Source organism: Bactrocera neohumeralis, chromosome 2 (assembly GCF_024586455.1).
Source record: "Bactrocera neohumeralis isolate Rockhampton chromosome 2, APGP_CSIRO_Bneo_wtdbg2-racon-allhic-juicebox.fasta_v2, whole genome shotgun sequence".
Taxonomy (NCBI): Eukaryota; Metazoa; Arthropoda; class Insecta; order Diptera; family Tephritidae; genus Bactrocera; species Bactrocera neohumeralis.
The window spans coordinates 85334683-85350794 of NC_065919.1; the positions used below are offsets into that span (position 1 = coordinate 85334683).

Sequence of the window (16112 nt, forward strand, 5' to 3'; positions counted from 1 at the left end):
GATGTGGCACATAGCCACTGTGGCAAGCACTCAATCAGCAAGACCAGATGCAAAATGCCAAGCATGTGAGCAATTTATCGCAGATGAAAAAAATCAAAATATATCTACGCTTGCAGTGAAAACGCGAGGGCATGCAGCGTGAGCTCATTTGTCACCCAACGATCCCTTCGGAAGTCGATTACCGAAATTCAATTCATTTCATTACAAATTTATAGAGCACTTTCGAAAACTGCTGCAAATTTATTTGAGAATTTTAAGCGTGCCGCTGACCAACGCTCGCTACGGTTGCGAATTAGTCTAACCAGAGAATTTAAAGCGAAAAAAGCTAAAAACATTCGACAAAAGAAAAGAGTAAAATCAAAAGTGAAGAATTAACGAAAATTTTGCTAAAACGTGACATTGCCGAAAAGTGAAAGGTGGTCAACTTAATAACAAACTTCAGATTCAAAATTGCCCCGTCGCGTTGACTGTGTCACCAACTTGTTGCCCGCGAATGAGCGCTGAAAAACTGCTGACACAAAACAAATGCAAGTGTCAAAAGCGATTACTCAATAACTCTGCGAAGCTACTTAATTAAAGAGTCAACGAACGTTTGCTTGAAGCCGGCAACCATCGCCATTAAATGTGACCAAATTAAGTTATGCAAATTCATGTTTGGTGAATTCTTTCGGGCCGCCACCAACTGCCTACAAACCGCGGTTGGGGGCTCGCATGCCAATGACTTGTTCATGGCTGTCGCTTGGTAGCTCAAGCGCGTACTCGCATTGCCAAATATAGCTCAGTCGAATAGCTGAATTTACGCCTCACTGAAAGCGTTCAAGACATCCAAAGGCTAAGTGACGGTAAGTGGGTATTGGCAGGCAGATCGGTATGTATTATATGGCTGATCAAGAAGAAAATACACCTCTACAGCAAGTGGACTACAATCGAAAGCATGACAGGTGTGCGTTCGTCAGTGAGCGCATGCGCGAAACCGGATTTCAATATCGCCAAATTCGGTTCGAGCTTATGTTACATACATATTTACTAAGAAGTACACTACTTAGGCAAGTCACGTGGTTACGCTTGAGTTGGGCAAGTGTTCAAGTGCTTTTAAGAAAGCAAACACCAAGATAATTTATAATAAAGACAACTTTAAAGAAAATAATGTAGAGAAGTAGAAGATTCGAAACAGCGTGACCGAGAGTAATGGACTAGACATAAATCCAAATAAATCAGAGCTAGTTTTTTTTTACAAAGAGATACAAAATCCCTGATGTTACTCTCCCTTCGTTGGGAGGATTTATTCTTCAGCCGGTGGACAGGGTAAAGAACTTGGGGTTTATCATTGACAGAAAGGTCTCAGGGAAGCCAAACATCTTAGGGAAGCCAAACAGTGAGGAGACAGTAAGGAGATAATCTTTCGTCTTATGCTGTTGTAGAGAAACAAAAACAAACAACAAAAGTGAGAAATCTCTATGAAACCATAGTTAAACCAATAATTATTTATGTGGTCATTGTTTGATGGGCGGTGCTTGATAGAATTACACTATCTAAGCAGCTGGAACGTATTCAAAGAATGACTCTCATCGGCATCTGTGGTGCACTAGGGTCTAACAATGGCACTTAATGCCATTCAACACGTTGCACCTGTAGAGATAGCTGGTTGGTACTTGGCGGCGAAGTCTACTATTAGACTGAGAGGCGCCGGGCGGGGACACACTGAAAATCTCCACCGCTTCGATTGCATGCCTTCCATCCTAAATCACAAAACCACAGAATCTTCTCCTGACGGTTCTTTCTCGGCTCCTGCAACTGCGATGGGTTTTTTGAGCGAAGCAAAGCCGTTGGAGAAGGTGTGCAGTGAGCTTTTTCACGGATGGGTCGAAATTAAGGATGAGAGTAGGTGGTGATGTCAGAATACCAAACCACTGTATCGTCTTTTAAGAGGAGGTGGCTCCCTTGAGTTCCCAATCACAGTGGAATCTCTGGATGCCGATAAGCTGGATAGGGAGGACACCCTTTCCCAATTTGGACCGATTAGAGTTGACTCAGGTCTCCGAAGTCTGCTTGCGATCTCGGGTTGGACAGTTGGAACTTTAGTTAGCTTAGCAACCGCTTGTCAATAATCAGAACTTGTGAGACTGCGACATCCTTCTGACTCAGAGTGAACTGCAAGAGGTCATTCGAGCTACTGGCTCTTAGCCAAGTCAATCTCACCACAATTGTATAAATATTCTGTTGGATTCTCTTTGTCCAAACTTTATGGAGGAAGACGAAGTGGAATCATTCATATTTATTGCTCAGATTTTGCTGGCGAAGTTGCCGACATTGATATTCAAGTGAGATTCATTGATTTTGGATCAACTTTACAACCTCAACCAACCTAACTTTATCTAACCTAACATTGTATGACTACTATATGGCACAGTTGTCAGACATCTGTGGTTTCGACAAATGAGCAGTTTTTTCGTCAGAAAAGGATATGTGCGAAATTGCGGGTTCATATCTCAGAAACTAAGAGACTATTTAGCGTATATACAGCCCGACGGATAGGCTTAACTAGACAGGCTGATGATTTATATAATGTATATATGTATGTACCTTATAGGGTCTCCGTCGTGGGTGTTACAAACATCGTGGCAAACTTCTATGCCCTGTTCATGGTTCAAAATTATTTCGATATTTCTCTTTGATTTTCTTCTACGTCCAACGAAAGCAAAAGTTTTTGCAAAATTTTGTAATATTTATAATATCTTATTTATGAGTCCACTGTATCAAAATTAATTATCAATAAAACTGTTAAAAGTGTATATTTATCAATACATCGACATTTTCGCTTATTTCTTCTGCCCAAATAAAAAATCGCCAAGTAAAAATTTTTATTCCCACGCGCTTTTAGTTTCCACTTAATATTTTTTCCAAGTTTTTGTTTTGTTTGTGTTCGCTTGCACTCATTGAAAAACTTGATTTCAAAACATCATAAAACGCTAATAAAACAAAACACGAAACAACACAGCCGAACACAAACAAAAAAATCAAAAACAAAAAAATCAAAAACAAAAAAACCGAAAAAATTTGGCGAAATAACAAATCAAATATGAACCGAATTATTGTGGTGTTTTTTACGAGCGTCAAATGCATTTATTTTGACTCGGATCTGTTACACAAACAATGAGCGCGGAGGAAACAATAAATAACTGCAAAGGCGCGATCGCTGCCAGACCATGCAAGTTGTTGGCGCATGGAACGCCGCACACGGCTCCACTACGCGGCCAAAGAAGGCACGGACATCATTAGCCGCGGAGAATGCTTGTGTCGGATAGTAACTAATCTATATTATATATTTAATTTAATATATATAGAGAGGTTTATATTTTTAAACACTTAATTGCTGCTTAGAATGCTTTGGCTTAAATGCTTTCGCTTTGCTGCGGAGGGTTGCGAACAATTTGCGGCGCCATTAGCGTCGTGTGGCAGTAAATTAGTGATTCGTTCGCGCCACATTTCGCTGATTTGACAATTTTCGTGCGAAAAATAGTGATATGAATAGGAAAAGCACAAAATTCTCATTTCAAAATATGAGATTTCACGAAAAAAACAAATTTATATATGTATAATAACATACTAAACAAAATAGTTTTTGAAATTTTTGAATAAAAAAAGATTAACGGTAAAGACAAAAACAACATTTCTAATATATTTTAAATAATTTCTAATCAATTTTTCTAAACAATTGAGATAATAGCCCTTTTCAATAACATTTATTTGACTCCCACTACAAATATCTCATCCCAAAATTGGCTGAAATTCAAAACAATTAAAAATATATTTATCACGCGCCAAATTTTTCGACATTTTGATAATGTGCACAGAAATTTATGACACATTAAACTGAATTAATAAAATCAGTATTATTAAAACTATAAACAGAAATATTCGTCGGAATATCTCGCAGACAAATGCACTGCTCATTAACGGCCACTAAACACTGCAACAGACAAAAATGCCCACACGCCCGCTCAGTACCTTTTGTCTAGAAATATTGTCTTGGCTAAAAATAAGCACACAACAGGCGTCTTCGATTCGCCCCTTCTCTGCTCGCTATATTTGAGCGCTGCCCTCCTCTAGTCACAAGCATTTGTAAGTAAATTCATCAACAGAGGGTTCCACTGGTGGTATTATCTCCACTTGGCTACATAGTGGCTAATTCTTTATTACTTTTATAGGAATTGCTTATTCGATTGGCCACTCTCTTAGTACGTTAATATATATTTGTCATTCAATTAGGTCTATATGTGTTCAAAATATTTATATTTTTGATTTGAAAAATATTTTGAAACCTGTTGGCCATTTCTTTCAGTTTGTTTACGGTACTTTTCCACTCAATCTTTTAGCGTTTTATCAAATTTGTATTTGTTCTGCCGGCCCCCACTCGACAACACCTCAGTCGGTGCTATTAAATCGACATTTACGGGCGGTGTGCCTACTATGGGGCCAAATTTGTATTTTTAAGATTGTTTTCATTGCTGTATTATGTTGATTTTGAAATTGAAGAAAGCATAATCAGTTTCTTTTAGAACACGTTTTCTCAGAACAGCATTTTTCGAGTTTGTAAAAAACGGAATGATCAAATTATCATGAAATTTTCACCTGTTCAGAATATATTTCTACCTGCATTGAGCTAGCGATTTTTGGATCTGATCAAAGATCGAATTCTGACAGGCCAAACCGACCGAAATTTGGTGTAAAATTCAACTTCACTTAAACTCCGCCATTTTATACATTTTCCCTAAGTCATTGTAAGGAGAATGTCTTGTAGTTTAAAGAGACTTTTTAATTTTTAGACTTAATTCACGAAAAACTAATACGGCTGTCCTGACGTTGAGCAATACCAAAAGCTGTGTCAGGATCGGAAAGGACCTCTCCGAACAGTTCGATACCAACCGAGGCTTCAGACAAGCCGACTTCCTATCATGCTTCTTCACTCTACTGTTGGAGAAAATAGCTCGAGCTGCAGAGCTGAGTAGAAAAGGTATAATCTTCTATAAGAGCGTACGCCGATGATATTGATATCATTGGCCTTAACAGCCGTGCGGTTAGTTCTAATCTCTCTAGACTGGACTAAGAAGCGAAGCAAATGGGTCAGATAATGAACGGGGGCAATACGAAATATTCCCTGTCATCAAACGAACAGTCTTTGCATTCGCGACTTGGCTCCCACGTGACTATTGACCGTCATAACTTTGAAGTCGTAGATAATTTGGTCTATCTTGGAACCAGCATTAATTCCAATAACTACGTTAACCTCGAAATGCAACGCGGAATACATTTTGCCAACAGGTGCTACTTGCGACTGAGAAGTAAAGTCCTCTCTCGACGAACAAAGACCAAACTTTATAAGTCACTCATTATTCCCGTCCTGCTATGTGGTGCAGAGGCATGGACGATGAAAACATCTGATGAGTCGACGTTACGAGTTTTCGAGAGAAAGGTTCTGCAGAAGATTTATGGAACGATGAGCTGTACGAAATATATGTATAACGACATTGCGATATGTAGTTCAGCGAATTAAGAGACATCGGCTACGCTGGCTAGGTCATGTCGTTCAAATGGATGAAAACACTACAGGTCTGAGAGTATTCGGCGCAGTACCCGCCAGCGGAAGCAGAAGAAGAAGACCTCCAGTCCTTTGGAGAGATCAGATGAAGAAGGATCTGGCTTCACTTGGAATCTCGTATTGGCGCAAAACAGCGAAAAGGAGGAACGACTGTAGCGCAGTTGTAAACTAGACTCTACGGCAATAAAGAAGAAAAAGATTTTTTACGAAGCTCATGTCCTGTTCTGATAATTTTCAAAAAAGAAGCTCATGTCCGTGTTCTGTATACCTTTTTGGGTTATATATGAAGATCGGTCATGAGTTATAGCGTCGCAAACATGGAGCAAAATAAAGAGAAAATACGGCATATTTTACAGTACTACTACGATAAAGGCAAAAATGCGTCTCAGGTGTAACATATTGCATTCGTCACTGCGCCACGCTAGCTTTTTCCGCTGAATTGGTAAAGAGACCGGCATACAGTTCCAGCGACGATTAATTTTATATACATTGTTTTTGACAACCAATTATATGAAGATCGCTTTTAAGTTCTGTCCCCTGAGCGTGGAGGTAACATAGTGTATTCTCATTGCTAGCTTTTTACTTTTATTATAGTTCCAGCGACGATATACATTTTATATACATTTTCTTTATTTTTTTTTCGATGGAAAAGTCCTATAAAAGTTATATTTATTTTTAGTTTGCTTCTAGCAGCAAGTAATCATTCAACTCTTCAGAGATTCTTAGTAAATACTCATTACTGATAATGAAATCATCACACACTTAATCAGATTCATCACAAATATGCCAAGCATTGTTTTTGCTGCTTTTCTAGAGGCAATTGTTGTGCGATGCTAAGACTGTATTACTCATTCTAGGATCACATTTGTTTTGTTAAACACTTTGTGGCTTAAGGCATGCTATGTCTGCCTATATGTACCTATGTTTGTGTTTATGAGCATTAATTTTTCATGCCACTTAATTCTTAGCCACTTGTTCATTAGCGAATGCGTACCGAGCACTCGCACTTCTCGGCTCTACTCTGAGTACTTTTTGTTTTTATGCGCCCTCATCAATAATTTTTACCGCATGTTCGCACTCCTTTCTACAATTTTCTTTATATGAATAATGTGACTCTTTTCATGTCACTGAACTCTGCTTGTTCTTGTGTGCTAAAGTGGATGTACTTGTTTCGATTTATTTGCTTATTTGGTCAGCTCAAATTCTCATGTGGAGTTTGCCATATTTGGTGACTTTTAGACTACTTATACAGAGGTGTGGGTGTTAGCGGTACTTAGGAAAACTATTAAATATGGGATAATTGTCGGTGGTTGGCAAAGTACTATCGTTGCTTCGAACCTGCGAGAGCTTGTGTTGTTTACAGTAACTTCAAATATTCATCTCTTCAACATTTTCGAACGATTATTTTTAAAAACGCGGTTTTTTCGACGTGGGTTAACTCAGCAACAGTGCGTCGATAACCTCGATTAAATTTTTGGCGATGAAGCTGCATACTTTGTCTGAGATGGGCAAAGAAAAAAGTCCGTTCTAAGTTCCCCGAATAAGAGTTCACGGGTGGCAAATTCGTAGCTTCTAAAACCAAAATTATAAAAGTGAAGTTCTAGAACTAAGTGAAGGAATATTAGTGAGGAAACACTTCTCAAGTCCACAAACACAATAGATTGGTGCAAATTCAGAACCTAATGAAATACTACGAAACAATCGCAGGAAGAAATATACAGGCAATTATTTGTATTTTCTCATGAACTATTTTATGGCATATTCCACAGCATTCGATTCCAAGTAAAACAGTTAGATAGTCACCAGCGACTTGAGCGCATGACGTAATTCCTACTCGGTGTTTAAATTGCTTTTAAAATAAAGTTAAGATAACAATTAACTGTGGACTTCTGTTTTCTGTTTGTGAGCACATGAAGCGTAAAAAAGTTAAAAAAGAGAAAATAAAATGTTTATAAAAATTCCATAATAATTGCAAACACTTACACGGCTGTGCATATCTGAACAAACTTACCTAAAAATAGAAGAAAAAATAAGGAAAATTGTAGCAATTATAAGCAAATACTTTCGGCTTAATATTTTCGCATTTTTATTTCGTAAATAAAAGATTTTCCGGAAACAAGCAGATAGTAGAAAGAGAATTGCAGCAGCTGAGCGGTTAGCTAAAGGTAGGAAATTAGTTGTAGAATGAAAGACTTTAAATTAAAAACATAAAATATGTATATACTTATGTGTGTATGTAGGTGATTATATTAGAAGGGAATGACTGCAAATAGAATGTGAATTTCAATTCGTTATGCTAAATTATTTTATCAACATCCGCTCGCTGTTTGGAAACTAACTAAACATAGTAGGTTAGCGACTGTTTACACTGAAAACAAAAAATGCTTGCGACTCTAAATAAACACGAGGAAACATGAAACGCAATTAAAACACACATCGAATAGATAACAAAAGAAAAACAAACATATAGGAAAAGAAACAACAAAAACATAAAAATTGCAAGTAAATAAAATAATATTTGAGCTGAAAAAGCAGAAACTATTGGCGTAACTGTTTAATGGTTGAAAACAGATGTTTCGCGTGTTAAGCAAGTGGCAAATATACAGAAAACGTAAATATTTGCAGATTAAATTAAACAAAAGTAAGAAACTAGAAAAAATCAAAACTGAAGAACTAAAAATAAAACAAATTAAATAAATTTAAAAATATGAGCAAGAACTTAAACAAATAATGAGGAAAAAATATAAAATAATTTAATTCAAAATAAAAAACAAAAAATAAATAAAAAAAAAAATATGAAAAAATTAAACAAAGAAATTAAAAATGAATTAAAAATTGAAAAAATAAGTTAAATAATAAATAAAAAATTTAAAAATATGAAGAAGTAAAACAAAACAAAAATAATGAGAAAGAAAAAAATTATGAAATAATTAATTTACAAAAAAACTCAGAAAACTAAAACAACAAGAATTTAAAAAATAATTGAAATAATTTAAAATTTAAAAATGTGAGGAAAAAAAACTAAAAACAAAATGAGAAAGAAAAAAGTTATAAAAAAATATCAATTCAAAAAAACTTAAAGCAAACATAAAAATTATAAACAAAAATTTTAAATATGAAGATAACAAATACAAAAAACTAATGAGAAGGAAAGAATTATAAAATAATTAAATTAGCAATAAAAAAAAATTAAAAATAAAAACAAATTAAAAGAATTAAATGAAAAAAGTCAAAAATGTGAGAAGTAAAAAACAAAATAATAAAAAAAAAAAATAATCAAATAATTAAATTAAAAATAAAAATTAAAACATTTTAAAAGAGAAAATAAAAATAAAAACCAAAACAAAAAATTAAAAATTAAAATAAAATTTATAATTTTATAAACAATAAAATAAATAATAAATTTATACAATAAATTTATGAAAAAGTGAAATTATTGCGAGAAATCGAAAAGTAAATTTTTCGAAAGTAAATAATTCTAATTCAGGCAAGTAGTTCTAACTATGTACATCAATTCGCAATTATCTCGAGTAGGTCTTATCAGCATGTACACATGTACATACATATGTATGGACATACATACATACATACATTAGGATGGTTCGAATTTTTTAAATTTAGCGAATGTTGATTTTCAGCCAACTAAAACAATTCTTATGAAATATATATCTATTTAAATATAAATATAGTAAATTTTATAAAAAAAAAAATTAAAATTTAAACCAGTTACAAACATAATTTTGCTATAAAAAAAATTTATAAAAAAAAATTGAATCTTTAAAGTAATTACAAAAACAAACTTTACAAAAAAATTAATATTTAAAGTAGTTAGAAAAAAATTATAAAACAATTAATATTTAAAGTCATTACAAAAAAAAATTAATCTTTGAAGTAATTACAAAAGTAATTTTTTTTTATATAAAAATTGTATTAAAAAAATTAATATATTTTAATTAAAAAATTTTTTTATAAAAAATTATCTTAGAAGTGATTACAAAAATATTTTTTTTATGACTTATTATTATTTTTTGTCTTTTTGTGAATAGTTCAAATTTTTTAAACTTTTTTAATTCTTTTTTTTTTTGTCATAAAAAATAAAATTTTATTAATTCTTGAGAATTTTTAAAACTTTTCCAAATTTTCGAACCACCACAATGTACCTATTTCCATAAGAAATAAAATTTTATTAATTATTAATATTTAAAAAAAAAATTCCAAAATTTTCAACCACCCTAAAGTACTTATTCCCATACTATACACTGCTTTGTAACTAAATGTGATAAAACTTGAAATGAGTATTAGCACCTTACGTGACGTAGATAATGAGGTTGCTTGTTAAGGCACACATTTCAAAGCCGTAAATCGGACGAAGGTGGCAGTAAAGCACTGAAAGTAACTGCTAATTTATTACCGAGCGATCTTATCAGGCGCTACTTTAAATCAGAGCACCAAGAAGTGATAAGGCTACACACTACAGTTAATTAGTGTTCTAACACTCACTTGCAATTAGAATTGATGTGATTATATAGAATATTTTAAGTGGAAACCACTTAGGGACAATGAGTGTACTTTTAGGGATAGAGAGATACTTGAATGGTTTAGTCGTGGAATATATTTATTCTGAAATTCTATACTTTCCAAACAAAATGGACAAAACGGTGAGATTAAATTAACATGTTTGCCATAGCTAACAAGTGTATATCAACTTAGCCAACAATATTAAAAATAAAACATTTTTTTTTTGCATTTTTGACATCACCAATTAGAAATTTCGCTCAGAGCAGTATTTTCATCCGCATCAAACGCGCGAAAAGCACACACACCAAAAGTACTGCCAAGTGCCTGCGAGCATTTTCCGCTTTTTGCACACATCAAATAGCGAAAGGAGCAACGCTTGTCTAGCGTTGCGCTTTGTTGTTGCTAAATTTCTATATTCATGCATGATTTGCCGCTCAAATGCACCACTGAAGCGTTGACATTATTCTGACAGCTCGCGGCGATAGCGACACCGACACCGTCAGCAACACCGCTGGCAGGCGGCGCAACAATAAGCTCTGCAATAACACTGCTTGGCAGCCAGTGAAGTAGGCTGGTTGGCTGGCAGGCAGACAGACACGCCGCGGCGATCGGGCAATAGGCAGCCAAAACAAGTGAAAATAGCAAAAGACAACAACAGCACGACAACAATTGCTGCTGCTTAGGCTGACTGATGAGCATCAACAATATTTACAAAACACTAGAGCAACAACAACCGCAACTAGAAAGAAAAACAACAATGAGAAATTGCTAAAGTCAAAAAGTGACAGCATTCAACGCTCATCAACCGCAATAATGTGTACGCAAACACACACACACGCGCATACACACAAACTCATGTGTATGCAAACATAAAGTGGCTGATCATTGCGTGTTGTTGTTGCTATTGTTGCCGCCTCTTCTTTTGGCAATATGCCCAATTTGGCAAGCGAACCGACTTTGCAGCATAGCATGCACCCCCTTACCTTCTATTCACACATACACACACTCATACATTCGCACTCGCACCCATTGGCGACCGATCACAGTTTATGAAGAGTGAATAATTCAACTCTTTAATTTCAAATGAATTCATTTTTCAAATGCTAATTGCTTTTGTTGTGCTTTTTTGGCTTGAATTGACCGCTTTTTATTTGTTTACAAAACACTCGAACGCACCGAACAAATGTACACCATATGTACAAATGTGTTTGTATGTGTGTGTGCGTGAATGCATGGCAAAAAGCCTTAAAAGCACAAAACAACTCGAAAAGTACAAATTTCGTTTTGCTCTTATGCGGGCATCGCATCCAATTATATACATATGTGTGTGTGCGTGTGAGTGTGTATGTATGTGTGTGTTTAGTGGCCTAATGCTGTGCGTTGAGTACTTTGAATTGTATAAAAACAAATGAATTTTGTCAACAGCCACGACACCGAACACTGGGTCGAACAAATATCTGTGTCTGAACAATTGTTGATTGTTTGCCTTGAGGGTTGCCAGCCATGCCGGGAGGATGTGGAGTGGACAGCAAGAATGACAAATTTAATGGAATTTGAGGTTTATATGAAAATTGATAGCTCATTTCAATAATTTGTGGTATAACGGTTATTGCAGACGAATTTATTCATTAAGCGAATAGAACCCTTTTATTACATCTTGAGATTTCATCTTCAAATCTTAAGAAATTGAAGAGTTTGTGCCATCAACTCATTATTAAATCCAAAATTAGTAAACTGGTTGCAGCAATTTTTTATTTAGAAAGTTTAGTTCAGAAGTGCTCTCACCGCAGCTCACTTGGCTTCATTTGGCTTGCCACGAACCACGACCAGGTCGGCTATCAACATGAACTGATGATCAACACATCAATAAAAGAAAAGAATTGGTGCTTGAGAATCGACGTTTAACAGTCAGAGATCTTGTTGGCGTCGTTGGAATATCAAAACGATCGCTGAAAACCATTTTGAAAGAGCATTTGGGCCAATGAAAAGTGAAAGCACGATTGGTTCCAAAATCACTCAATTTTTTCGAAAAAGACCCTCGCGTTAACGTCTGTGAAACAATGCTTTCCAACTACCAGGATGTCGCAAACCGCATTATTACTGGCGATGAATCTTGGATCAATGCTTGCGGCACGGAAACAAACGATCAATCGGCCGAAAATTGTGGTAAAGGTACGCCAAAGTCGAAAACACATCAAAACAGGTCAAAAATCAAGGTTGTGTACAGTTTTCTTCGATTATCGAGGTGTGGTGCACTCCGAATTTTTTACGAGCGGCCAAACTGTCAACAAGGAATACTATTTAATGTTATGCGTCGTTTGCGCGAAGCTATTCGTAAAAATAGGTCGGAATTATGGGCCGACAACTCTTGGTTTTTGCACCCCAATAATACACCGTCGCATACTGCAATGATTATTCGTGAGTTTTCGCCAAATTTTCAGCCAATATCGCCGGATTAAGCTCCGTGTGACTTCTGGCTATTGACCAAACTCAAACGACCGCTCTGGGGAAACCGTTTTGAGTCAATTGGAGCCATTCGATGTAAATCAATTAAGGCGAATTAAGGCTTTTCCGAAAATTGTCATTGTAAGGACAATAATCAAACTCTCAACCAAGTCGTTACGAGTACGTCCTTGAGTACTCCCGGAGTACTCCTCGAGTATAAAAGCACACAAATAATCTAAAAAACAGAAATGCTAGAACAAAAGGAAGAAAATCCTTTCATATTACGATACCAAAAAAAAGAGGATCGTTCAATGATCTACAATTCCAAAAACCAACTTTAAATAATTTGATACAGAGAGTGTGTGAGCAAATAAAAGGCGCTGATAGCTTCATTAACTTAATAAACATTTCAGTCGGCAACTCTATTTGTATCAGAAGACGCAGCAGGCACAGTGCAGATGAACACAAAAACAACGCCAACAAAAATATTTACTGAAATAATAGAACAAAACAGCAGTAGCAGCATTGCTACAACAACACCAAACTAAAAAGTCACATGAGCTGCAGACGAAAGTCAAGAAACGTGGCACACCACGCTACGAGGAAAAGGCGAAGATGTGTGGCAGCAGCATTGCAAGAAACTCTCGGTAGGCTTTTGATGCAGCCGAGACTGTCATCTAATGACACTTGCGCCACATATTCAGGGAAATCGACCATGTGGCGAAAGCTAGGCAACCTGATGACAGTTTGCTAACTAGTTCTTCTTCAAGCGTTTTAATAGCTTTCGGGTATCCTCTCTGGTGACTAAAAAAAGGCGAATCGGGAGATTGGCTTGTCAACTTAGGGAAGAATTTCTTCGCGGTTCATAATTTTTAATGACTATTTTTAATACTTCTGGTTAATATACCCATTTCAAGCGAGCAATCTTCTTAATTACGGTTTTTGGCACAGAATTTTCGCTGAAAATCTTATATTGCTTTGTGGACAGTTGTGACGAAATCTCGTTTGCTCAGGCACTGTTTTGTGTTTACTTGATATAGCAGGACCACCGATTCTGGCTATCAACTCTCCTTTTTCTAGTTTTCGATAGAACGGGTTCGATATATAGTAGATATACTTCTTTAATACCATTATAAGAGATTTCTTCATAGAACACTTAAGACGAGATTGGTAGTCGAAATGGACAAAAGCGACAATTAGCTGATCAGAGATATTCTCTTCATTAGTCTTAGAGACATGGAATTATAAAATATCTTCTATAACTGCATGGAGAAGGCCCAAAATATGGAGTAGTGATGATTGCCAAACAGTTATTTTTAAGGAAGTCCATGTGTCACACAATCTGTCCTATAATATTGTTTTATTGAATTCTATGACATCTCTAGAATATTGTCCTTGAGGTCCGCTAAGGTCAGCTGGATAACTACTCAAAGGCCGTTTCTCAATGTCTCTCCAAAAAGTTAACCAGAACTTACCTCACATTTGGTTGTTAACCAGACATTGAAAAAATCACACTAAAACTATTTTCCAAGTCGGTCGGTTGATTTCTCGCGAACTACTGATACGATCGAAAAATATTATATAAAAAACGTCGAAAATCATTCACCAAAATTTGGATAGTTTTCACAAAAATACAACTTTGACTTTTTTTGCTTTTCCTTCCTGCATTACCTGCTTCATGGTTTTAGCTAAATCACGCATTATTTTCATTTTACTTTTGATGAACCTGTAAGAAGTTCTGCTGTGGCACCTTTTTTCGAGGAGCTGCCGGAAATGACGTCGAGTTTAATTGTTTGCCTTTGAAAATTTCCACAAATCTTTGAAAAATATCTACCTTTGGAATAATAAAAAGTTGGAAAAAAATATTTCATATTTTAGATGAAAAAAATTTTACTGAAAATTGACCGTATTCTGCTCGTCGAAGCCCATGTAACCTTTCCAGATATATCTCCGACTTATTCGCCGTCTTTGTCAAGACCATTTAATTAGATAAATCATGGTAATCATGATAAGCCCCCAAGGATTAGCGACAAATGTTCCGTTAAATGTTGCCAATTTGTTTAATCGCAAAGATTAATTTCTAAATTTAAAACGAATTGAAAAATGACACACCCTTGAGGTCTTAAGGGCCTCCGTTGTGGCAGCAGTTTTCAAAAATGCAAATGTGTATTCGAAGAAAACAAGAGTGAATGCCGGGAAAGTGGGTGCATAGCTGTCGAATTCCTTTGTATGAATAGCGCACGAGCATATACATATGCGCCTGAGGCATGCAGCATGACGCATGCAACGAGGGAAATGCCTTCGAGCGCCTTTAAAAATGCAACAGAAACGAGCCACACTCGCATACACACACACAAAAGAAAAGGGGGCAACAAAAGATGAAACACACGAAATTCCGCAAGCAACAACAAGGCAGATGCGGCACACATGAATAGAAAAAGAGAAAGCAAACAAGCAAAAAAGATATATGCAACAAAAGTGCCGTGTGTTTACGCACGTCAAGTCGTGGCATGCCCCACAGAATGGCTACTACTTACTCCCTGCACACAACCTACCGCCGGCACGGTCTAAAATGCAACAAAAGCGAGTGCAACAAGAGCCGGAATGTGCACCCAAAAATGTACACCAAATAAACTTGTACACGTGTATGCGTCGTGTGGCAAGCGGAAAGGCCAAAGCGACACATTCATACAATGCCGGCAACATTGCGACATGCAACAACAAAACATAAAAGGAAAAATGCTAAATGCAGCAGGGACAGCTATGAGCATGTGAATTTCAATATGCAAGCATTACATATGTTGCATGCCACATGCATTAAATGGTGGAACAAAATATTGCCACAAAATACGTGTGCGCAACAACAATGTGTGCATCGCTTTTGTGGAAGCTGTAGGCAATGCTATCCATGCAACTGGTGACACATGTTGCATGCGTGCATTAAAATGTGTTGCAGGTTGGGGTTGTGGCAAATTGTGACAACCCTCAATTATGGTTGCTAATTTCAGTCGTTGTTGTTGTTTTAAGCTGAAAAAATGTCAATGATTTGAACTGTCAGTTAGTCAGGTTCCCAGATGAGTTTCTTTGATGAGGAGATTTTCGAGACAAGTGCACTGGATTTTACTTAAATCCAAGTCCTTCCTTTCTTCAGACAACTCTATATATGTATATGTATTTATCCTATGCTATCTAGATCGGAAGAAGTTCTCTTGTTCTAACTTCTTCTTCTTCTTTACTGGCGTAGACACCGCTTACGCGATTATAATTCTAACTATGGTGAGCGCTTTAGTGACTTTTGAAAATTTTAATTAAATTTGATCTTAGGAGTAAGGTTGAACCCAGTCATGGGAAGTCACAAGGCTGTAATTGAGGTAGCCCGGATTGTCGTTTACTACAAAAAACATCACATCAACCAAATGTGCGACAACTCATAATGTTGCAACAACTAACAACTCGCTTCGTTAATCGAGGTTTCACAGTCGGCATACTTCAGATCCGAAGACTAACGTTAGAATGCAACATTTTGCTTCTTTAGATTACAATCGATGAC

General features: G+C 36.1%; 1 protein-coding gene across 9 annotated transcripts in view; it reads right to left on the reverse strand.

Annotated features, from left to right (window-relative positions):
- The window catches only part of LOC126751710 (polypyrimidine tract-binding protein 1), a 523263-nt gene that overhangs the window by 376477 nt on the left and 130674 nt on the right, over window positions 1-16112 (reverse strand). For 5 of the 9 annotated variants that reach the window (XM_050462184.1, XM_050462185.1, XM_050462186.1 and 2 more), the window contains exon 3: window positions 7583-7610. The exons of the other annotated variants lie outside the window; for them this stretch is intronic. In XM_050462184.1, coding sequence (XP_050318141.1) covers window positions 7583-7594 — 12 coding nt within the window. In that variant the 5' untranslated portion in view covers window positions 7595-7610. The remainder of the gene's footprint in view (window positions 1-7582; window positions 7611-16112) is intronic. 9 annotated transcript variants of the gene reach the window in all.